We start from the raw sequence: 23,810 nt of genomic DNA, 5'->3' as shown, positions 1-23,810 counted from the left end.
CTGTACGCATGTTGTTATATCGAATTAGACATTTGTAGATTTGACATTGGGGAAAGATCATTGGCTCAGTGCCTGAAGTTTACAATTAAAAAGTTAACATTCTTTATTGTTTATGATTCTAGTTGTGACCAGCCAAATGATTGTGAGGTTTTTGCTTGCTTAACTTAATACACAACGTACTACTAATGTCTTCACTGCGATATTGGTCTAATACTGAGTGAGCACGTGTGACAGGGTTAACCAGATATTTTATTCTCCAGAGATTTTTTTCTTTATCAAAAAGATCTGTCCTTTATGACTAAATAATAAAATTAGCATGTGTTTGAGGGGAGAGCTGAAGCTGTCTGGTTCTCAGCTTTTAGACAAATCATTGAACTTGGTCTCAGTTTACTTATCTATAAAAGGGAAGGTTAGACTAAAAAAAAATCATTGGCTTTCCTAATACTTATATTTACATTTCTTAGAGAAATATTGATACACGTGATTGCTTTTTTAATTTCACAGTTAATAGTGCATTGGGGGGAAGAAGGGTAAGGCTAGGCTTAGGAACAGAGTAAGTACTTGTCATGGTGTGACACCCTGCGCCTCACTGTGTGAAGTAGACCTTGCGTTACTGTCACCTGGGAACTCTCCAAAGTAACGTGCTAAATAAGGCAAGGTAAAATAAGGCAAGGTAAAATTTCACTCTTGCAATATATGCAGGAATATAACACTGCATCATATTAAAAACCCAGAAGAGAATTCATTATGGCCAACCCTCTTATAGTACCAGTGTGATTTGAGAATCCCATGTAATGACTAAGATCATTTTTTCTGTAATGGACCAGATTATAATATTTCAGCCTTTGAGGGTTAGGTGGTATAACTACCCACGTCTCCTGTGATAGCAGGAAAGCAGCCGTGTGCAATGTGTAAATGAATGGGTGTGGCTGTGTTCCAATAAAACTTTGTTTATAAAAACAGGTGAAGGGCCAGATTTGACCCACAGACCGTAGCTTGCTGACTCCTAGTTTAGAAAATCTCTAGAACAGCCCTCGATGGTATGTGACAGCCATAGTGCCTAAATATTGGACAGCCATTGTGGTAGATGAGTTGTCCGGTCGGTGACAGTCCTGGGGAACCACTTAGGAACTGGTAGACCATGCCGTTTTCCTCTCAAATGAACCAGCTCCAGACTTCATTTTCATCAGCTTGCTTAAATCAGTAATAGGTCATTGCAATATGATTAACCAAAAGGACACACAACTGTGAAATTTCAAACCAGAATACTGGTATTTCTTTTGCAATTTTTAGTTTGAAAAAGTCCCTTTGCGGATCACCATTTTATTTTTGTAACAGTTTTGTGAACTATGTGAGGCAGATGATGTTACCTTAGAGATCAGAAAACGAGGTTCCTGGCGTTCCTCAAAGCCACATGGCGACTTTGCGACCTAAATAGTGACACAGCCTACGCCGTTGGGCTTCCCCTTTGCCTCTCACCTGCCGCAGAAGATATGCGTGTAATCCAAGTCATACGTGGCCTGATTCATCTGGCTGGTTTCCTCAGTTCTTGACTCTGGTCTTGGAAACCTAGCAGGTGAAGGGGTGTTTTGGAAATGACAAAGCTGCTCATTAGGGCCTTTCCTCCCTGCCTCTCATCTGGCAGAACCAGCTCAGGATTCACTGATTTAGGGCAAAACGCACCATGTGGGCGGCCTGGTTTCACTTCCATAGAATGGAGGTGTTAATGAAGAAGAGGGACAAGAACATGAGTAGCAAGTGCAGAGTCCCTGCAGCCTTTCTGTGACGAGAGTGATTCACATGCTGCATGTAGCTGGCCTGCCAGTCGGCTTGACTTCTGCCTGTATTTGGACTCCATTAAAAATGTCCTCATGCAAACAAAAAAAACAAAATGAAGTAAACCTGTACTATGAAGGATGGGTTTGGGGAGAAATAAATTTAGTAATCCAAATCTAGTTTGTTCATAGCAGAACTTACGTGAAAACAAACTTCCTGTGTTGTGTTTTTGAAACCTGGATAATTGAGTTTGTTTGGCCAAGGTGTGGTGTTTTCTGTGAATGAAACAGACCTTATAGAATTGCTCAAGCCCTGGTGGGTTTGGCTCAGCAGTTAGAGCCTTGGCCTGCGGTCCAGAGAGACCCGGGTTCAGTTTCCGCTGAGGGCGCATACCTCGGTTGCAGTTTGTTCCCGTCCCTGGTTGGTCATGCGGGTGGCAGCCACTCGATGTGTCCCTTTCACGTTGATGTTTCTCTCTCTCTCTCTCTTCCTCTCTCTCCCTCCCACTCTATTTGAACAAAAAAAAATGGAAGAATGTAGGTGAGGATAAAAAAGAATTGCTCAAATGTTGAGTACTTTGGATAATTCTTTTTGGTTTAACTCTTACGTCTTCCTGTCCACCCCACCCCTTGCCCCAAAACTAAAGTCGGGCCCTAGAAATGTTTTAGCTACAATGAGTAATTCTGAAAGAATGCTTTGTTGCATTTGTCTTTTTAAAAACTCAGTCTCTTAGGTACAAATACATCCTTTGAAGATTTTAAAAGTTAATTTTGGGGAAAAGCAGAGACCAAGTAAAAGAAAATGGGGGGGGGGGCGGGGTCCGCCTTTCTTCTCTTGCCTGGATTCTGCTCGGCCCCTGGGCTCCACCTCTTCCCACACGGCCCGAACAGAAGCTGAAATGTCGAGTCTGTACTTCACAGCGACAGCTCCACTGTTTCCTGCCCCCGTGTCTTGGTTTGGGTGTGTTAGGAACACACATCGTGGGCAGCGTTATTCTGATAATGGAGCCGTTCTTGAGCAGGTGGTTGTCTTTCTGCTGACCGAGTGGAGGCAGCGGGGAGAAAATGGGAGGAGGGCAGAGGGGAGGGCAGAGACCGGGAGCAGACAGTGGCTGGGTGAGCAGGGAGTCGGAGCTGCCCTGCCTTGCTGATACGTAGGAGACGTGGTGATTTCTGGAGTGTGCATTGACTTAGCAAGAACAAGTGAAGCCAAACGAACCTCATTTCCTTTCCTGCCGGGGTTGTGGGATCAGTCGATTATAAGAAAGTATAGGTATAGTTTAATGTATTTGGATTTTAGCAGATTATTTGACCAAGAATTTCAGGAGACTGCAGGCCCCCTGAGAGCACATCCATATGCTTTAGTCTTAGAACGATGCATGTAGTAGTAATTCAGTTAGTATTTGCGGGATGAGTAAATAAAATGGTCAGCTTACTAGCCACTGGAGGTGCCCAGGCAGAGGCTGAGACAGGCATTTGGCTTCACGATTATAGAGAGGATACCACCTCCGACAGCGACTGGACTGGTCTCTCCCGGCCCTGACCGTCTGTGCCCACCCCAGGAGAAGGCTGTTCTGGAACACTGTCATCATTATTTGGAAGCTCAGCTGTAACCTTGAGCTTGAGGAACTGCCCTGTGCTGGGGAGACGGGCAGCGTCAGCCTTCACAGGGGCTGTCTGATGACCACTTACTAGCTTTTTAAAATTTTCTTTTTTCATTAAATTTATTGGCGTGCCATTGGTTAAGAAAATGATGTGGGTTTCAAGTGGACAGTTTGGGGATACATCATCTGCATCATCGTGTGTCCACCACCCCACGTCATCTCTTCCTCCGTCACCTTGTATTTGACCCCCTTTACCCGTGACTACCCCCACCCCCTTCACGCTAGTAACCACCATACTGTTGTCTGTGTCTACATGTTTTTATTTGTTTGTTTGTTTGTTCATTTGTTGCTTTCTGTTTTATGCCCCACTTATGAGTTCTCTGGTCTGTGCACAGCACAGGGCAAGGCCGTGGGAGACAGTGTTCAGATCTGTCTCAAACACGAGTGGGAGAGAACTTGTTTGCTCTCAGCCTCACCGCCTGGCCCGAATCCAAGTTCTATGAGCGGAGCTGGGCCTTGAAGCCGCAGGCCCCATCTGTGCTGAGTGGACGGGCCCTCAGGGCCCCAGATGCATGGAGCCCAACCAGGGGGACCAAGGGGACTCCTTGTGGCGTTGTCCGCTTGTCTCTTTCGTCACTGGCAGCAAGGGGAGGGAAGAATCTAAGAAGGGGTGCATGGCCAGACTTTCCGACCAGCTATCTCCTGGAGTGCAAGTTAGGATGAGCTTTTTGTCTTTATGTCCTGACTCAGCGGGTGGCGGTTCCTCTGTTACAGAATCACCCGTTGGTCTTGGCTGCCCAGGAGAAAATCAGGGCAGTGTGTATTACGTATGCCTGCCTGGACCCGGTGCAGGCTGGGGAGGGTGGGTGTGACATTTTGTCTTGTTTACTGAAGGGGCCACTGTTGCTTCTGAAATGCAGGTGAAGCCATATAATGTCTATGTCACCGTCGCCTACCCGCCCGACACAGACACACCTGGGTTTGCAGAAGAAAACAAGACGAAGGTGAGTCTTCCTCTGGCCCCGACTCTAGTCTTTAACGTTAGAAAACCCTTTTCTGATGTTCCCTTCGCACTACAGCCCACGGGCCATTTCCTGAGTCAGAAAATTGAGCTCCTTCCAATGTATGTGCTGGCTAGAGGCCCCTGAACTTTCTGGAACTTTCATTTCAAATCTTGGACAACGCAGGCATATTTTCAAAGGCCATGAGTTGTGCTAATAATCTTTGAAGCCTTATTGAATTAATACGGTGTTTTCTTTAGGGTGGAGAGTATGGCTTATATTTTTAACTAATGAGATGATGTTCTTTAAAACGCGTATTCTCTCCCCTGCACTTGACGACCTGGCTGCTGTTCCCGTGTTTCCGCCTGGAGGCTCATGGACACCTCAGACTTAACATTTCCACTGCGGAACTTTTGATCCCCTCTCGTTCCCCCTCATCATTTTCATCTCGTCACCCGGCGCCCACTGTTCCAGCCTGAGCAGCCAGCAGGATTCTCCCTGCGGGCTCCTGTCTGAACGTGTCCCCAGTCTGACCTGTTGCATTTATTTAACTGGACTTGTCACCACCGTTCTAGCAGCGACAGCCACTGATCTTTTTCTTTATAAATTTTTTCTTTATTGATTTTAGAGAGAGAGGAAGGGAGATGGAGAGAGAGAGAAAGATAGAAACATCAATGAGAGAGAATATCGATGGGCTGCCTCCTGCACGCCCCCCACTGGGGATCGGGCCCATAACCTGGGCATGTGCCCTGACCGGGAATCGAACTGGCGACCTCCTGGTGCATGAGTCCACGCTCAGCCACTGAGCCACACCAGCCTGGTGCCACTGATATTTTTGCCTGGACTACTTTACTAGCCTTCGAATGGTCTACCTGCTTCTGTTCACCTCCCTTGGGGTCTGTTCTTCATGAGGTCGCAGGTGGCCTTTTTAAAGCTTAAATCAGGTCTTGCCACTTTTCTATTTCAAATTCTCTTGTGCAAAAAAAAAAGAAGAAGAAGAAAAGGCCAAACACCTCTTGGGCAGCGCAGTCCAATACAATAGAATGTTCTAGAATGATGGAAATGTTCTATGTTTTCCTCTCTAATATGGTAGTCACATTGTGACTCTGGAGCACCTGAAATCTGGTGAGGGGGTTGAGAAATAGAATTTTTCTTTTTTTTTAAAGTGATATGAAGTTAAAATGAAACATTGCGTGTTGGTAGTGGCTACGCACTGGAGCGCACAGCTCCCGTGGCCCCATCAGCCCAGAACAGAGCCCGGCGTCCTTGAGGCTGACGGGGCCCGCAGTGTCTGGGCCTTGGCCACCTGCCTGCCCGCAGCACGTCCCCGCCTCTTGTGCTCGGTTCTGTGAGCTTGCCGGGGCTGTCCCTGTGGTCACCTGCAGGCTTCCCCCTCGCTGTCCCCTCTGGATGTTTGAGTGGCTCACTCCCTGGTTTCTCTGTAGAGGCCACGCCCCTGCCCTCTGCTTCTCTCCTGGCATCCCTAGGCGTTCAGCATCCTCTGCTTTATCATTCCACCACCGGGCAGGTACATTAAGCAGCATGCAAGCTCTGCGTTGTTCAAAGGAACCTCCGCTGTGCCTTGATGCACAGTGGTCACTGAGCAAAGGAGTAAAGTGGAGAAGAAAGGAACCCATCAGAACGTGTTGCCTTGAACCGGGCGTTGCTCGCTTTCCTTCTTCTCTAATGATGCTCAGTGTGAATCTCCGCCGCATAAAACCGGGCACTTACGCTCCGCAGACAGTACATTTGCTAAAAGGTGTTTATGATGTAGAAGCTTTTTTTCTACTCATTTCTCTTTGGCTCTGCCTCTTTTTAAAATTACTGCTATTTCAAAGCAGTAAATTTAAGCCAAATTTCTGTTCTAGAATGTGCAGGGAACCTGCTAAGCAGATTTGTAGCGTTTGCGAAGCAGTCTTTCAATTGAAGCCAAAGCTGACAAAGGGTGGTGATTTCCCTGTGAAGATTTCATTTTGATGTTACATTGGTTGTTGTTTTTTCCGTCCACTGAAATGTTGGGCCTTCTTCTTGGGGCAAATCAAATCCTGTGTTGGTCTTTGAGCCCTTCAGGGGGCGCCATAGTGCTTCTAAACCTAATGTGCGTCTGGCCACGTGTGGTGTAACCAGCCTGGTGGTCTGGAAGAATGAACGGTGGCACCTTCAAAGAGGCCTTTCTCCCAATTCAGGTTTGCCAAGAAGTACTGGACTTTTAGGAAGTGCTGTGCTTTTCTATTTTAAGAAGATATACTCTGGTTTTAATTTTAATCATTTTAAGCCTGCATGGCAAATAAAATTTAGTTTCATGCAGTTTAAGGCTTCAGTTTTGAAACTTCTAACTGAAATTCCCTTTTAAAGAATTTTTGAGTGTTTGTGTGCATGTCTCCACAAAGAAAACAAAACAAAACAAAAAAACAGAAAGGGACAGAACCCTGTGCACAAAGAACAGGAGGAACACTGTAAATACAAAAGTAGCTCCGATGTATGCTAAGGCAGACGTGTTCACAGACGGGAAGAGACATTGCTGCCAGTTAAGAGTTCACGAAAGGCTTTCTGACCTCAGTGACAGTTGAGATGGACCTTTGACAAAGGCTAAGATTTAGGGTTCTGCTACCCACCCCCCTCAGTAAAGAGCGCATATGCGTGGGAGGGACCACTCAATATTTCATCTTCCAGTCTCCTCATAACCTCCTGCGGGCCCTTTAAGAAACGGCTGTGGTGTTGAACAGAACAGCGGCTGTTCCTGCTCAGGACCTCAGCTCTGTCTCGGTGGCAGCCCTCCGCTGGCCTGGGAGTCCAGGGAGAGCAGAGATGCAGGTCATACGAGCAGACTTGCTTAGGGCATCCAGTCCAGGCTCTGTGTAAACACCACCGGTCAGGGTCTGGCCAGCAGAGGATTCAAGGAGGGGGCTTTTCTGGTCTCGTATCGGCGATATGTTCTCATTCAAGTTTTGATGGTCCACGTTGGAGCTGAGACACCACGTCCTACAGGGAGTGTGGCCAGGGCCTTCTTATCTGGGTCCGGCTACTGGGCTGGGCTGCCTTTTACACACGACCAGGTAGAAACTGATGTATAATCCGGATGGACCTAATTCCCCTAACAGGAATCTACTCAAAGGTTGAAAACTGGAATTATTTATAAACTGGGTGGGGGTGGGGCTGTGAGAATTACTGAGACTTTTAATTGAATCATATCAATGTGTCCATTTTTCCACTTCAGCCTCTGGAAACCCGTCTCATTTCAGAGACCACGTCTATTTGCTCACCGGAGCAAGTGGCCAAACAGATCGTGAAAGATGCCATAGTAAGTCATCCTGTTTGTGTGTTTTCTTTATGAGTCGTTGTGGTTCTGTATTTCCGAAAAGACATTTGTCCCAAGGCCTACTTCAGAACACAGATTGTATCTTTTGGGTCAGTTGCATTCATCATATCTAATATGGGCTCTGCATTTCTTCCCCGAGACACCTTATCGATCCCATGTTAATTAGTAGGCATCTGGAAACGGATTACATATCTTACCCTCAGGAGCAGACTGATCAGCATGGGTGTCTGGGAATGCTGGTTCTTTAACAAGAAAATGAGACTTGTCTGTGGTGCGTCAGTCATGTGTTCCCTACTGTGCGTGGCGTGCGCCCTTCTTTCTCCTTTCCCACGGGACTGTCAGCTTTAGATTATTTTAGGCGCCTTATTGCCAGGCCCGTGGGTTTTTCTTCCACCTTCCTGCATCCCAGAATCATTTTCCCAAATGTTCACTAATAAGCAAGTGCGGCCAGCCCACCGAGCCATCCCCCTGCCCAGCCAGCTAATGTGCTTCTGGGCTGCTGAGTTTATTTGGAGTAAAACAATGTCTCTTCAGAAACCACGCGCTGTTTTGTAGAACCACACGTGCCACAGGCTCTTGACAACATTCCTGAGAACCCAACAGCCAGCCAGCCAGCCAATGATGAGGCATGTCTGTGCATCTAAAGCCCACACTGAATTCAGGAAATTTGGGGACCACTGGAATGAGACATGTCAGGACACGGCATCTGAGGCCGACCTGGGCAGAATATGAGAAATCTCGAACTCTATTAAAACACATGCAGACGTTGGCAGAACTTTGCCCTGTTGTGTTCAAAGGCATAGAAAGACGGCACCGTGGAGGGGGCGGGCTCTCTTTTTCCTGCTTATCTCAGGTCAAAGCAAACACACTCAGTGTTTTTAATGATCTGAAACAGCTCTTTGTATCTTGGCGGGATTCGTTTCATCTGGTGGTGTTCAAACTTCTTCACCTCTTCACCACTTTCCACTCTAAATGGTTGACAACCCCAGAGAACTTTGGTTTACATTGGTTATACTTGCCATATTAGAAGTGGGAACTGTATAATTTTTTAAATATTTATTTGTTAATTCATTTAAATTAACAATAATAAACCCATTACATTTTAGTGTAACATTTTTACAACTATAATCATTTCTCAGAACAAACCTTTGGTGAGACGAGAGGCTTTGTTTTACACTTAGATAGTCTCTTCAATGTCTTTGTTCTTGGAAGACAGCTGGGTTCTCAGAGCTGCTTCTCCATTCAATCTGTTGTCATGTGTGGTTTTGAATGAAGGAAATAAAGAAAATCGGGCCTTACCCAGATATGTAGTTGGAAAAGGGAGGGGAATTTTATAGGCTTTTCAGATCATTGTGGATATTCTTTTTTAGTATTAAACCCAAACTGGATGAATAGTAGTTTCTTAAAGGTTAGTTGCAGTGTGGAATTGGAGACTCCATTAATGAACTTTTTGTTCTCTGTTGCACCCAAATCCATTGGTCTTTGCACTTTGAATATTTACCCATTCATGATTTTGTAATGTCATGTATTAGTCATTTGGAAAATATGGGTTCTCTGAGTTATCCAAAAAATTGCATTCATTAATGTTGCTGCTGATCTTATAAAAGTCTGCACATATTTGGAAGCTCACATTCATGAAAGGCTCAGATTTTAACACTGACCACAAACACAGCCAATTTTTCTTGAAGTGATGGGCCCATTTTATTAATTTCCACAAAATATCTTCCAAATCCCGAGCATGAATAAGCATGGCTGGCTGTTCGAGGTTCTTTCATGTAAAAATGGTATTCCCGTGGAAAAAGCGGCAAGGTTCAGCCTCAGCCAAAGGACGAGGGCGTGTCCTCAGGGCGCCGCCCCCTTGGGTTTGGTGCCCAGCCGGGAGCATAGTCTCTTGTTGTTAAACTGACTATTAAGAAGACATGTCCTCAATGGTTGAGATTTAATAAAACAATTCATTTTCCTGCCTCATCAAGGGCACTTTAAAGCAAAACTAACATTTTTAAATTGTACAAGATTTTTCAAAATTGTATAGGCTTTTTCTTTGAAAATAGAAAATTCTGTTTTCTTTGTGTATTTGTTACAGCCAGCGTGAGGGGCAGTGGAGAGAGCGACAACTGTGGTTTGTGCTAATGAGCCAGCATTTTGCAAATGTCACTCTGTGGAAAAGGCCATAATGCTTTTTGTCCAATCGTTTTGTCCTCACAGACCGCGCCTCCCCCTATGGACACCCAGGGCCCAGGGCCGACCCACATGTCAAGAACCTTCCATCTAGCCATTTGGCCTTTCTGCCAAGGCACGTCCATGTCTGAGCTGTGACTCGTGGTTTGCTGCCCTGTCACTCCACGTAGAGTAAACAGACGCACGCCCAGCTTCTGACGTGTTGAGCTGGTTAGTAACGGCTGCCATTCTCTCTTCTTTTCCTTCTGTTCAGCAAGGAAATTTTAACAGCTCCGTTGGCTCCGATGGGTACATGCTGTCGTCCCTGACCTGCGGGATGTCTCCAGTCACGTCCATTACGGAAGGGCTCCAGCAGGTGAGCTGTGCCTAGGCCAGCAGACGGACAGACAGACAGACGGGCCAACAGGGCCCCTCAGTAAACCCCCACGAGAAAAGGCTAAATAAAGGCTAACTAAACTTAGCAACTTGATCTGAGCATGTGGAAAGTTTTTTTTAAAATACCAACTTTTCCCCTTTCTCTACCAGGGCTGTCTTTGGGAAACAGGTGAAAGGTTCAACTTGAGAAATTTGGGGGGGAGGTGTCCAGTGCTGGGTGCTGCCCATCCAGAGAGAAAGCCTCCTCTGCTGTGTGTGTGGGGGGGGGGGGGGCTAGTCTGGGTCCTCGGATCTGAAGGGTCTGGAAAATGGAATTCTCTCTAGAGTAGGTTCGGTGCGGCCTTGCCTGACAGCCCTGGGATGTTCAGTGAGAACTTGTCCTGGTGAGTCAGGCCGTAGATACTAAGCGTAGGGAGATATAAACGAAGGATTTCACACAACCCCGCTCTAACGGCTACTGGGGCTTGTCCAGGGTGCAAACAGTTGACTGTGTCTTGATGTGCTCTGTGCCGGAGCCTCGGGTAACCTGCAGGCGGCTTCCAGTCTGGTGGGAGAGAGAGACGGACACGGTGATGCTAACAGAGTAGGGCGATGCCTTGTACTGGAGGGATCGCTCTGGCGAGACCTGCCGCAGACGTGGAGGGTGGATGAAGAGCGTGGAGAGGGTGGAGGCTGCCCACGCCAGGTGCCGTGTGTGACAAGGTTGGAACACGTGCGGCAGACCACGTCCAGACCGAGAGGCCGAACGCACAGTTGATCTTCCCCACCCCTCTGCCCTCCGTGACGTGCCCACGGTGTTGCGCCCCCTCTCAGAGGCTGGGAGACGTGAGCCCTCGGAGGACAGTTTGTGCCTCGTGTCCTGGGCGTTTCCCTCACAGCCCCTGCCTGGCAGCAGCAGGGACGCGAGAATGCGCTCGTTCTGTGCGGCCGTCCTGCCCGTCGTCCCTTCCGCACCAGCGACAGCTCGAGAGCCTCCGCTCGGCTGTGGCCTGAACTCCAGTCCCCGGTCATTCCTTCTCCCTGGGCTGTGCCGTCACGTCCGCCTCAGGGCCCTGTTTCTATGGCTGTGTAAATGCTGTTCGCAGCTGAGCGGTGAAACAGATACACGATGCATTTCCCTTTCTCGCACCAACTTGTGTTTTCTCTGAAACTGTTACGGGTGTTTTTAATGTACGGCTTCTGTGTGTTATTCATAATGACTGTCTTCATCTTTGCTCAGAAGTATCAGATGCGCTCTCAGTTTCAGCTTCAGGAAGGAATTCTCCCTGGAACCTGCCATCAGGACTGGCTGTCCCTGTGTCTGTGCATAGCTGACTCCCCCCCCTTGACGGTCATCCTGGGGAGCCCCTCTGCCTCTCTCCTATGGGGTCCCCTGCCTCTGCATCACATGATTTTGCCTTTCTTTCTTGTCCCCTTGCTTTGGCGGTTGACGTCTTCTCGTGGCTTTCTGAAAAAAGGGTGTGTGGGAGGCAAACTTTTTGAGCCCTTGCACATTTGAAAATGTTTCTCTCTGCAGTCATGCCTTTCAAAAATTCCATTCCGAGGTGCTGGTAGTGAGTCTTTTATTGGAAAAAGTGCAAGTTCGCAGATGTGGTTAGTTGCCTTCTTAATCCTGAAATAGTCATTGTCTTTCTCCAATTAATTGTCTTTCCAATTAGGGAATACGCTCCTGGAGCGCAGACCTGTGTCTGTCGGAGCACCTGGCACACCTGACGTTGTGACCAGAACATCAGTCTTAAGCCAAAAAGCCTCGATTGTGCTTCGGATGTTTGAGATGCCGGAGTGAATGAATTTTCCCTGGCTATTAGCACCCCAAGGACTACCAGGAATACCTATTCTGTTCTTTGTTTAATTTGAATTGATTAACTGGACGGATGTTCCGTTGTTGTCTGTCTGGCAGACACTGCGTATCCAGTGATGGGAGCAGACAGCTTCTCTGTCCTCAGCATTTTACCGACACAGTGTCCATTGTACTCCTTGCAGCAAATTAGAAGCTGTGGCTCAGAAACTCTTTATTAGAGACATATCCTAAAATCCCTTGAAACGAGCTATTGCACTGCTGGCCGAGCTCACGGTGTGTCTTCATCTCACAGGTGGTCACCATGGGCCTTTTCCGTATGCTGTCCCTGTTTTACCTCGGAAGCTTCGACAACATAATTCGTCGCTGCATGATCGAAAGAGCAAAATACGAAACTGCGGACAAAACTGCCTAACCCTTGGAGAAGGAGCATTTCTAAGTGATGTGAGCAGCTGGCTGCTGGACAGGACCCAGCTTTCAGCCCGCGGACACTTGTGTATTGCTTTTGAGTATGTCAGACGGGACCAGTGGACTTGGGAAACCTGGGTGCAAGCGAGGGGAGAGGTTCAGCTCCAGACGATGTTGTTACCACTCTGCAGACGTGGACTAGGAGAGCATCTGCTTCCCGGGGAGAGGTGACGACCATGTGGGAAGTGACAGGTACGAGTAGGCTCAAGGTCAGGATTCTAGAGTGGTCATCTACATTTTTTCTAGCTGTCCTTTCTCCCCCATAGAGATCAAGTCCAGAAACGTACTTCATGACACATAATGTGTTGTGAGGACTTAACCTTCCATGAAAGCCAGTTTGTGGGTTTCTGGGGCCTTTTTTTTTTCCCTTCTTTAACTTAATGTGTTTTATTCAAGATGAGTTTTACATGTTGGTGGTGAGTGTGGACACATAACAATGGCCCACTGTGCTGCTTGCTGGTGGACCCTCGTGGGTTCTCTCGCGCGTTGATCCCATAAAACTCCGAGGAGGATGGGACAGGGTGGTTCAGGGGAGGGAAGGAGATAAGCATTTTCCAGCAGGAAAAAGAATGCTTTTTTGTCTTCTTGAGATCTGAATGCCTCTCCATTCTTCTCATGGGGAAGGGCACCCTCCTCAAGTGTTTTTTGAAGAGAAGTAAAATCTCAGAAGCTTGAACGTTGACAATGTTGTCACAAGCCACAGTGAGCTAAATGTCATTCCATTATCGTTCAGTCTCCTCATTTCTTGCTTTCCAATTTTGCTTACACTACTCTAATATTTTTGTAACAAAAAAAAAGAAAAAAAGCCCGTTAAAATTTTTTGACTCGACTTTCTCAGTTCATGAATTAATGAAAACAAAGAAAGAAGCTGAAGAAGTGTAACGTTCTTCTCGTAGTATATAGGTAGCTTTTAGGAAGGGCTGGTGATGGCGTGTTTAAATTGTGCTCATTAAGAAAAAAAAGCTGGACGACAAAGCCAATTTTGAAGATACTTGTTTTTGAACTAAAGCACCCACCCCATTCCTTCGGGGGCTCACACCCACCCCGAGAACGTTCCCTCTGCAGCGTGTCCAGGAAGCCTGTCCTCGCTGTCCCGTTAGCTCTGCGGCCCTCCGTCCGTGCACGTGCGTGGTTTCCACAGCAGGTGCCTGATGCGTCTTGGCCAACACGCCCTGCCTCGTCCTGTCACTGCTCCCCTCTAACAGGGACGGTCACCCCAGCGCATCGCGCCCTCTCACAGTCAGTATGCGTGTCCAGGGCACCTCTCCCGGTCACTTGGGTGAGAACAGACCACTGCTTTTAAAGAGGAAAGGTGTTTTTTTAAAATTGTTAAAAAAAAAAATCTATAAAACATTAAAGACCTAACAACGTTAGCAAAGCCTTTTTTGCTCTTGAGGTTTTTAACCTCTTGACTTAATTTTTTAAAAGTGAGATGTTTGCCCGGCCGGAGAGGCTCCGTTGGTTGAGTGTCATCCCGTGCACGGAGAGGTTGCCAGTTTGATTCCAGAGCAGGGCACAGGCAGGGTTGCAGCTTTGATGGGGAACCATGGAAGGCAGCCCGATGGATGTTTCTCTCTCACATCACCGTCCCCCCTATTCCTCTCTCTAAGGATGTCCTCAGGTGAGGATTTTTTTTAAAAAAGTAAGATGTTTAATGGCTCTAATCCATGGGGTCTTATTAATCAAGATGTGAGGGTGGCATATTTAACCACCATCAGAGACAGAAGAAATGACTATTTAATGTATAAATTGCTTGGGATGATTTCAGTGCCGTTGGTGGGGCGGGTTGGTGCCCCCCTGGCGTGGTGAGTCGTTCAGCCTCAGGCAGCCATCGCCCGCAAACGAGTCGTGTCGCGCAGACTCTGAAATGCAGTAAGAGCGTGTTTTCCTCATTCGAAGAAAACGGTTACATTCACATCTGGATTTTTCTCACTTTTATTCTTTTCTCATAAATGTTCTTCACATGTTGGCACCTTCTGCTGGTCTATATGGAAATCTAGCCCAAGATGGTATCTCATTTAATAAAAGTAATTAACAGTTATTTCAGTGTTCATTTCTGAAGGTGTCGTCATAGTACTGTGACTGCAGGTGACTGCCTGGACACATGTGAGACCCCTGTTCTGTGGTGGCAGGTGATGTCCCCGGCCCAGCTGAAGCTCAGGCATGAGAGCAGATGTATGATGTGTGGAGATCTCAGTGTCAGGGAGTGTCCCAGAGATGTCACACACAGGTCCCCAGTCCCTTATCCAAAACGCTTTGAAAACTAAGGTGCTTTTTTTTTACTTTCTAAATTTGGTGCCATAATTCATTTGATAGCAAAACCTAACATGAACTGATAGATTATTATAGTTTTTATTCATACTACTTCATGGACATCATTAATTTCACCTGAAGAACTACCAATGGGTTTGATTACAGGGGTTGCCCCAGATTCTGTGGAATGTTTCGTGACATCGAGCGTATGCCCCATAGTACCTGAAAGAACTGTGAATTCTGAAACTAGCCTGAGGGTGTGGAATAAACGGATTGTAGACATTTAAGCAGCATCATGCAAAGATCTGACTTCACCAGAAACATGAAAATCTCACAAAGCAAATGCTATTTTTCATCTTTGTAGCTAGTTTTTGCATAACTTTTTGTACACTGACTTTTCCTAGGGGGAGGGAGAAAAAAGCCCTGAGTCAGATTGTTAGGGAAATTATTGGCTTTTTTTTTTTTTTTTTAAGGGATCACATTGATTCAGCACTTTCTGTTGTATCTAGAAGAGACTGAGTCCTACCTGTGGCAGGAGTTCATTGTATTTCTGATGCAATGTTGGTTCTGCCCAGCTCAGTACGCGGGTTTCAGCTCTGAGGTGCCCGCACTGCACACTGGTCGTGCTGTCTTACAGCAGTGTCGTTCTGAGTACGCGAATGTCAGAGTGTTCAACGTCATCAGCCATAGAAGTTCCACTGTGTTCAGGGACCCTTCATGATTCAAAAAGATATAAAGAACATACTCTTCTTTTTCTTTTTCTTTTTTAAAATAAAAACAAAGTCAAAGGAATGGTTTTCTGTATTTTTTAAGTTTAACTTTCACAGTTGAAAAGAGAAGAAATTAAAAATGCTGTTAGCAGCGGCCTCTTGGCATCAAGAACGCATGTGTTGAGTTATAAATCTGTATTTGGTTCTGTTAAACCACATATCAGAGTAAACGTCGAGAGACTGTTTCCAGTCTTTGGACAGCAGTTGCTTCGAAGCAAAGAACTGTATGTCGTTGTCTTTCTAGAAGAATCCAATACTATGATTTTTTTTTTTTTTTTTACTGAACTATATCATCAACAGATTTAATTTTATTACATCATATTCTAATTTAAACTTGTCTTACTCGAGGACATTTAGATATTCATACATTTTTTACTTAAGATGCTTTGTATCTTTCTTATTTCTTTTTGTTCTTAGTAACTCGGCTTTAAAAGGTACCTACTGCCCAGCCAGTGTGTCTCAGTGGCTGAGCATCAACCCAGGCACCAAGAGGTCACCTGTTTGATTCCAGTCAGGGTACATGCCCAGGTTGTGGGCCCAATCCCCAGCGGGGGGCATGCAGGAGGTGGCCAATCGATATTGATGTTTCTCTCTTATTGATGTTTCTCTCTCTCTCTCTCTCTCTCTCCCTTCCTCTGTCTCTAAAATCAATAAAATATATATTTTTTAAAAGTACCCTACTAATTATAACTTTCCATTTTTCTGGACTAAATCTTATTTAGTTCAATACAGGGATGGCGAATTTTATATTTTGAAGAGGAGATAATAGCTATTTTACACTTGATGTCACAACTCTAAAGAAATTTTTTATTTTTACTTATTTTTATTTTTTTTAATCCTCACCTAAGGATACATTTTTATTGATTTTAGAGATCGAAGAAGGGGGAGAGAGAGAGAGAGAGAGAAACATAAATTGGTTGCCTCCCACATGCACCCTGACTGGGCATGGAACCCAACATGTAGGTATGTGCCCCGACCAGGAATCGAACCTGCTACCTTTTGGTGTACAGGACCAAACCAACTGAGCCACACAGCCAGGACACTAAAGATCCACAACAGTGCACATGGTTATTTTGATATATCTGAGAACTTGCGTTTGCTACTTTGGAAGCTTTTGCGGCAAAACTGTAACCTGATTGTCATACCTTGTATTTCTGAATCCCAGCAAAAAATAAAGGGTGAATAAACTTTGCAGATTTGAAAATTTACTTTTGTAGAAATTTGTGTTTTTAGAGACTTGAGCAAAACACAAACCTCTTCCATAAGATTTCCTAACCTTCCTAATCTGGAACACTTCTGGTATGGGATATATGAGTGAAACTGTACGAAGTATGGAATTTAGTACAATTTCTTAAGTAATTATGTTTTATATTCAAATAAGTTGATTTCCCATACTTTAAACCTTCATTTTCTAATAATGAAATATCTCCTGGACTCTGAAGGGCATACAATACTGACATGTACACAAACACGCCTGAATATTTCTCAGTCCTCAATAGAAAAATTGGGGTCACGTTGAGAAGAGATTTCTTGGACATCTTGGTGTGCCAGCTTCACCATTTGAGCATTTTGTATACATGCATGGCAGACAGCATCACTTCTATAATTTTTATTTTCAAACCTTTAAAGAAAGGAAAAGAATATTTCTTTTGTTCCACTTCTGGTTTTATAACTTCCATCTTCTCTCATTCAGCATGTATTTGTCGAGTGCCTACGATGAGCCCATGGTCCAGGCACTCAGGATAGAGCTCCATAAACAACTTGCCCCTCCCTCGGCGATGACATTTCTTGTAATCCCTCCGTCCCTTCATCCCTTTGAGGTCTACGAGTCTTCCTGGAGAACAAGGACCACTCCCCATTCCTATCTTTGGCTCGGGGCCTCTGGATTTTATGCCACAAATATCTGAACGCCAGGCACTATCCTAGGCTTGGAATGATCAAAGGAAACTAATGGTCCCTGCTCTCAAATGGCTTATAATCTAGAGGAAAACAAATGCCAGATATTAACACCATGGATCCAACAATAGCTACGGGTAAGATGTAAATAACTAACGTTGAAAACGTAACCAGTAGCAGTCACCGTTGTAAGTGCTTCAGGTTGAACTCATTTAAATCACACTCTAGCCTGAGTACATAGACCCCCCCCCCCCTTATTCAGGGGGCTATGTTCCAAGACCCCCAGGGGATGTCTGAAACCACAGATGGTACAGATCCCTAAAGATACTATGGTTTTCCTATACTATAGGATCCGGTTGAAGTTGTGAGTTAGGCTCAGTGAAAGATTAACAACAAGAACTAGTAATGAAACAGAACAAGCAAAACAGTGTGCTAAATAAAAGTTGTGAGTGTGGCATTGTTAAGTAAAATTAGGGTGACTTGAACACAAGCACTGCAATGCCAGGACTGTTAATCTGATAACTGAGATGGTTACTAAGTGACTACCGGGCAGGGAGCGTCCACAGTGTGGACAAAGGGATGAGTCACCTCCCAGGTGGGACAGAGCGGGATGGCGAGAGATTTCATCACGATACTCAGAACAGTGTGCAATTTGAAACTTAGGCATCGCCTCCTTTTGGGATTTTCCATTTAATATTTTTGGACTTCAGTTGACGATGGGTAAGTGAAACTGAAGACGTGGGGAGGGGAACTACTGTGGCACCATTTATATGTCCGTGTCATGAACGAGGGCACAGGAACTCGCCCAAGGTCGCACCCGCTAAGCGATAGAGCGAGGATTCAAATCTCTGTTTTCTGACTTCTAAGTCTCAGCCTCGTTACTAAATCACAAATGAACTCCTAGGACTGCCCGGGAGAGTCAGGGATGGTCTCACAGAGGAGACGAAACTTGAAGAATGAGGATGAATTTGCCATGAGCAGGTTGGGTGCATCTCAGGGAGACAAGCAGGTGTGCAGAGGCAAAGGCGAGGGAGATCTTGCACAGCGCGGAAAGCACACAAAGGTGGTAGCTACATGAAGAAAGAAAAGTGGAAGTGTGCCAGGGGTAGGCTTGGGCCACACAAGCCACCATGCCTTGCAAAGGAGTCGAGATTTTTAGTCTCTGATGAACTTTCAGCAGGAAACAAAATGGCCAGATTTCAGCTTTAGAAAGAACATGGTTCCTCCTCGAAATTCAAAGGTTGCTAGTCCTTGGGCCTTAAAATAAACCATCCTCATTTGTTTGAAGAGTATCAGATGCATATTATAGGTTCAGTAGTCTACCCTCAAAACAAGTTGATGTCCTAACCCCCACTACCTGTGACTATGGCCTTGTTTGGAAATAAGGTCTTTACAGAAATAAATTAAGATGAGCTTATTAGGGTCCTAATCCAATATGAGTGGTGACCTCACAACAGAGAAAAAGACACACACAGACAGAATGCCATGTGACTACAGAGGCAGAGACTGGAGTGACCCAGCTGCAAGCCAAGGTCTGTCAGCCACCACCCGAAGGGGGAGCCCTCGGGTGCCGTGGCCCTGCCCACACCTTGATTTTGGATTTCAGGCTTCCAGGACTGTGGGGAGAATACATTTCTGTTTTAAGTCCCCCAGGATGGTCTATTTTGTCAGACCAGCCTTAGGAATCAAACATAGTACCCTTGATTTTTCTACATGTGTTCATCAGGAATTACTATCTGGGAGATAACTGTGCTCTGTGCTAACTAGAGTTTCTCCTCTTCTTTGATTTCACTTTAAAAGCAAAGTCATTACCTTGAAAGGGAAAAAATTACAAGTGAATTTCTTGTGCTTTCCTTTGTAAACCAAAAGTAAACATTATTTGCCTGCTAGGAAACTTGCAGAGTTCATTGCCTCGTTTCAAAGGTGGTTGCTTAATTACTCTGAACATTGTTTGAGGTAGGACCCATCACAAATTAGCCAGGTGGGTTTCTCAGTTACACCCAAGCTTGTTGGCTTAGATTTGGCAAGAGTTTCCTGAGGATGACAAGGATGGTTTGAGAGCCCACGGAGCAGATGACTCAGATGTGGTCAGCCGAAGACACTCTGGAGCATAAGTGAATTGGGAGCAGTATTACTGTTAGTATTTATATTAGTAACTCATTAGTAACATTATTACATGTTATTACATACTGTTTGCCAACAAAGTATACAAACGATCTGAAAGAGTGTGGCACTATTTAGCATAAGAGTTTATAATGTATAAAACACTTATGCCAACAATCTCATTAAAGCTGGAAACAATAATTTAGAAGATACTTGAAATTGGAAATTAGTTTTGGATTGTTTATCTAGGTCTGTGAAATATATTTTTAAGCAATTCATTTTTTTTTTTTTCACGAAGACTATTATGGACTACTTGATTTTACTCTCTCTAGTCAGTTTGTTTTGTGTATGGATTTATTTTCACTTCAATTTGCCTAAATGGTTTGGGGTCATTTTTATATTTTTAACTCTTTCATCTGACCTATTAGGTGTCAATTTCCTCTGTTAATGGTGTCTTTCTACTCTCATGTTAAATAAAAAGTTTAATAGTTGGAAAGATTTTATGTATACCTATATTAAACATTAGTATAGTATGTCCAGATTAAACTAATATTCTCTTTGAATTGCATAAACCTTGGAAATATTTATATTGGTGTTGGATGAAGAGAACTTTCTGAATGATACTGTTAAACATCAACCAGTAGGTGGCGAAAACTGGCAATAAAAAGCTTTTTGTTTGGCTGACTGGAGAATAAAGAAGGAAAACACAGGCCTTTCAAACTCTGGGTACAGCCTCCACTCCCTGCGTCTGGCTATTTTCTCTTCCTGGTGCTACCCTCCTCCTAGAATCCAGCCGGGCAACGCTGGCAAAAGGTTTGTCTATTGGCTCCTAAGAGTGGAAGACAGTCCTGGCCAGTTTGGCTCAGCGGTTAGAGTGAGGCGCAGGGACCAGAGTCTCCGGTTCTATTCTGGTCAAGGCCACGACCTCGGTTGCATTTGGGTCCCTGCCCTGGTCAGGGTCATGCAGGAGGCAACCGGTTGATGCATCTCTCTCACACTGATGTTTCTCTCTCTCTCTCTCTCTCCCTCTCTCATACTCTCTCTGAAGAAAAATGGAAAAATATCCTCTGATGAGGATTTTTTTTTAAGGGGGAAATTAAAAGTCAATAGCATACATTTGGAAGATTGTTGGAAGGTCTCCATCACATATCTGAGATTCAAATCCAGGACTCCTGACTCAGGCCAATGCTCCCTCCGCCACCTCATCAATGCACAGATCAGTGCCCGGGGAGACAACGAGTTAATGCACAGACTTCTGAAAATACTTGACCTCACTCTTTAAAGTGAAGTCTAAGAAACATGGAATCCAAATGGAGGAAGGGTTTCACTCTTTCCGTACAAAGTCCCAGGAAATATATAATCCTTAGTCAATGACTGTCATGCAGACCTGTCCTGAGAAAGCTTGGTTATGGTCAACATGTCACATACGGAATCGGCCTGGGGACATCTGTAAAGTGAGGCTCTAATCGGCAAAGGAGAGGAAGAATAAGGAAGCTTTTCTTTCTCTGGGAATGGGGTAATGTTTCGTTCTGGCTGCCCCTTTGCAGAAGTAGAATCTCTTTTCCAGCTCTGTCCTCTCATTTCCTTACTCACATGCTGGGCGCAGAAGCACTAAGGCTTTCAATTCCTCTTAAGTAATTTTGGAGGTTTTCACGATTCTGAGAAGATCCCCAAACCAGAATACTGTGGCATCAGGTGGGTTTCTGCTACTTCTGTGGGAACGCGTATCTCAGGTCAATCCACACCTCCCCGTCATTGCCATGGGTCACGGCCATCAGGACACAGGGCAGATCGTCTTCCTTCACTCCCTCTTGCCTGGACACAAAGTTTGGACTAGGCACCCATTCCCACATGCAAGGGCTTGGCCCATGGGCTGATTGGGAATGACAAAGGAACATAATTTGTTGTGCTTGTTTTGCTTAGGAATAAATGCTTTGATTTGAGACCAGGAACAAGATAAAATAAAGCTAGGGTCTGAACAAATTCATACAAAGTACCGCGCTCATTTGTCATGTTTCTATGACCACATTAATCCAGTGTTCCTATATATTTGTACTTGAGTCCTAATAAGTAAGCTGCTGCGCTTTTAGTAAACATTTTTTCTCGGGGCTTTATTTGTCAAAGACTCTTAGAGATAAAAATAGTTAAGCACGTGCAACCTGATTGCTGTCTTGGGCTTTTCTCCAAGGGGTTATTCATGCTGATGAATTAAAAAAATGTGTGTGCTTGTGTGTACATATATGTGTGTAGCTAACTTGAGAAGGTGTGGCCATCTAGGATTGGCTGCTAGGTGACCGTGGAGGCCTTTAGAAACCTACCCACCCTGGCGTGGGGACTGTGGGCCTGAAAGTTACCAAGTAGACCTTCTCAGAGCCCAGCCCTAGCCCAGGGCCGGATTTGTCAGCAGCAGAGGAAAAGCATTTACAGAACCATTTCAAAGTCCCAGATACCCTCCACCCGCCCCTCCGCCGGCCTGCTGAGAGTCTGTCTGGCCTTGGTCATGGATGGTGTCTCCAGAGTGTGCGTTCTGCGTGGACACCTAGGAAGCAACTTGAAAGTAAACAAGACGCACGACGCTAATGAATGTGCGGCGTCTCCTCTCTGCACCGGAGGGTAGCGCCGAGGTGCCCGGGCTCCAGGGCTCCAGGTCCGAGCGGCCTCGGAGGCCGAGCGCTGTAACGCGATGGGCGTACACAACGCACACACACTCACACTCACTCACACGGCGAGGAAAGGCTGCACGATCCCCCGCGTCTTTCCAGCGCTTGTTTTCTGGGTGCACCCGCCCGCCCGCCCGCCAGCCAGCTCGGCCGCGTGCGATTCCCGGGCGCCCCGGCCCCTCGCGGGCCCCGAGCGCGCCGCAGGCCGGAGGAGGCCCTCGCACACCCACCGCGCCGCGGCCGCGCGGGAGGCCTGCGCCGCCCGCGCCACCCACCGGCCGGGCGGAGCGGGCGGAGCGGGCGGAGCGGGCCCGGAGGGCGGGCGGGGGCCGTCCCAGGCGCGCCCTCCCGGCCTCGGCCCTGCGCGCCATGTGTCCCGGGCGGAGCGCGCCGCTCCCTGCCGGGCCGCGGCTCCTTTAACCCGGGAAAGGGAGCGGGCGGAGGGGGCGGCGGGGCCGCTCAGAGGAGGGCTCTTTCTTTCTTCTTTTTTTGAATGAACCGTGACGTACTACAGGAAACCAGTCGGTTTGAGCGGAGAATGAAGTAAGAGGCCAGGCCCCCCCGCCCCGCGCCCGCCCCCTTCCTCCCCGCCCCCTCCCCCGCCCGCCGCGCGCCCGCCGGCCAGCCCGCCCGCCCGCCGCTCTCGGTTTCCCCGCCGAGCCGCCGCCGCCGCCGCTCCAGCGAAGGTGCCGGGCGCCGGGCCCTCCCCGCCGGCGCGGCCGTCATCGCCCAGAGCGGGTGCGCGGCGGGAGCGCGGGGCACGGCCGCCGCCAGCGCCGCCGCGCAGGAGCAGGAGGAGGAGAAAGGGTGCGCAGCCCGGAGGCGGGGTGCGCCGGTGGGGTGCAGCGGAAGAGGGGGTCCAGGGGGGAGAACTTCGTAGCAGTCATCCTTTTTAGGAAAAGAGGGAAAAAATAAAACCCTCCCCCACCATCTCCTTCTCCCCACCCCTCGCCGCACCACACACAGCGCGGGCTCCTCGGCTCTGCACCGGCGGGCCGGGCGCGTCCTGCCCTCATTTATCAGGCAGCTTTTCGGAAAATGCATTTGCCGTTCGGAGTTTAATCAGAAGAGGAGTCCTGTCCCCGTGCCCGGCGCGTCCACCGGCCCCCGATCCCTGTCTCTCCCCCGGGGAGGCGTGAAGCGGTCCCGCGGGCAGGGGTCCATGTCTGTGCCCGCTCGTGTGTGCGCGCGTGTATATTGCCGAGAGGGGGGGAAATCACAGGACTTATGCAAATACTGGACTGAACATTGTAATTCATCTGCCGCCGCCGCTGCCTTTTTTTTCTCGTGCTCTTGAGATCTCCGGTTGGGATTCCGGCGGATTGACATTTCTGTGAAGAAGTCGGGGACTATCTGCCAGTTCTTCGCGTTTTCACCGCTCCCCCACGCACCCCCAACTCCAGATTCACTTGGAAGTTCCACAGCAGCTATCGCCCGGGCGTTCTGAAGATCGATGGGGTCCTTGCCTTACACATTTGTTCTGTTTTCACGAAAAAGGAAACTTGACAGAGGATCATGCTGTCCTTAGAAAATACAAGTAAGTTCTTTGCCCAGGAAATTGGTTTAATGTAACTTTTAATAGAAACATTTGCGATTTTCACTTTAAGTGC

General features: G+C 46.8%; 2 protein-coding genes across 4 annotated transcripts in view; both read left to right on the top strand.

Moving 5' to 3' along the window:
• Positions 1-14,775, top strand: part of KDSR (3-ketodihydrosphingosine reductase) — a 33,400-nt gene extending 18,625 nt beyond the window's left edge. Inside the window, exons 7-10 of the mRNA XM_036245701.1 lie at positions 4,300-4,383; positions 7,598-7,681; positions 10,131-10,232; positions 12,346-14,775. Of these exons, the coding sequence (XP_036101594.1) occupies positions 4,300-4,383; positions 7,598-7,681; positions 10,131-10,232; positions 12,346-12,465 (390 nt within the window). The 3' untranslated portion in view covers positions 12,466-14,775. The remainder of the gene's footprint in view (positions 1-4,299; positions 4,384-7,597; positions 7,682-10,130; positions 10,233-12,345) is intronic.
• An 8,248-nt stretch (positions 14,776-23,023) lies between these two features.
• BCL2 (BCL2 apoptosis regulator) overlaps positions 23,024-23,810 on the top strand; it is a 164,259-nt gene continuing 163,472 nt past the window's right edge. For all 3 annotated transcript variants that reach the window (XM_036245652.1, XM_036245653.1, XM_036245654.1), the window contains exon 1: positions 23,024-23,737. The gene's annotated coding sequence lies outside the window, so the exon portion shown is untranslated. The remainder of the gene's footprint in view (positions 23,738-23,810) is intronic.

This window comes from Molossus molossus, unplaced genomic scaffold, assembly GCF_014108415.1.
Source record: "Molossus molossus isolate mMolMol1 unplaced genomic scaffold, mMolMol1.p scaffold_m16_p_6, whole genome shotgun sequence".
NCBI lineage: Eukaryota > Metazoa > Chordata > Mammalia > Chiroptera > Molossidae > Molossus > Molossus molossus.
Note: the sequence above shows the minus strand (reverse complement) of the source record. Positions and strands in the feature narration are given on the sequence as shown.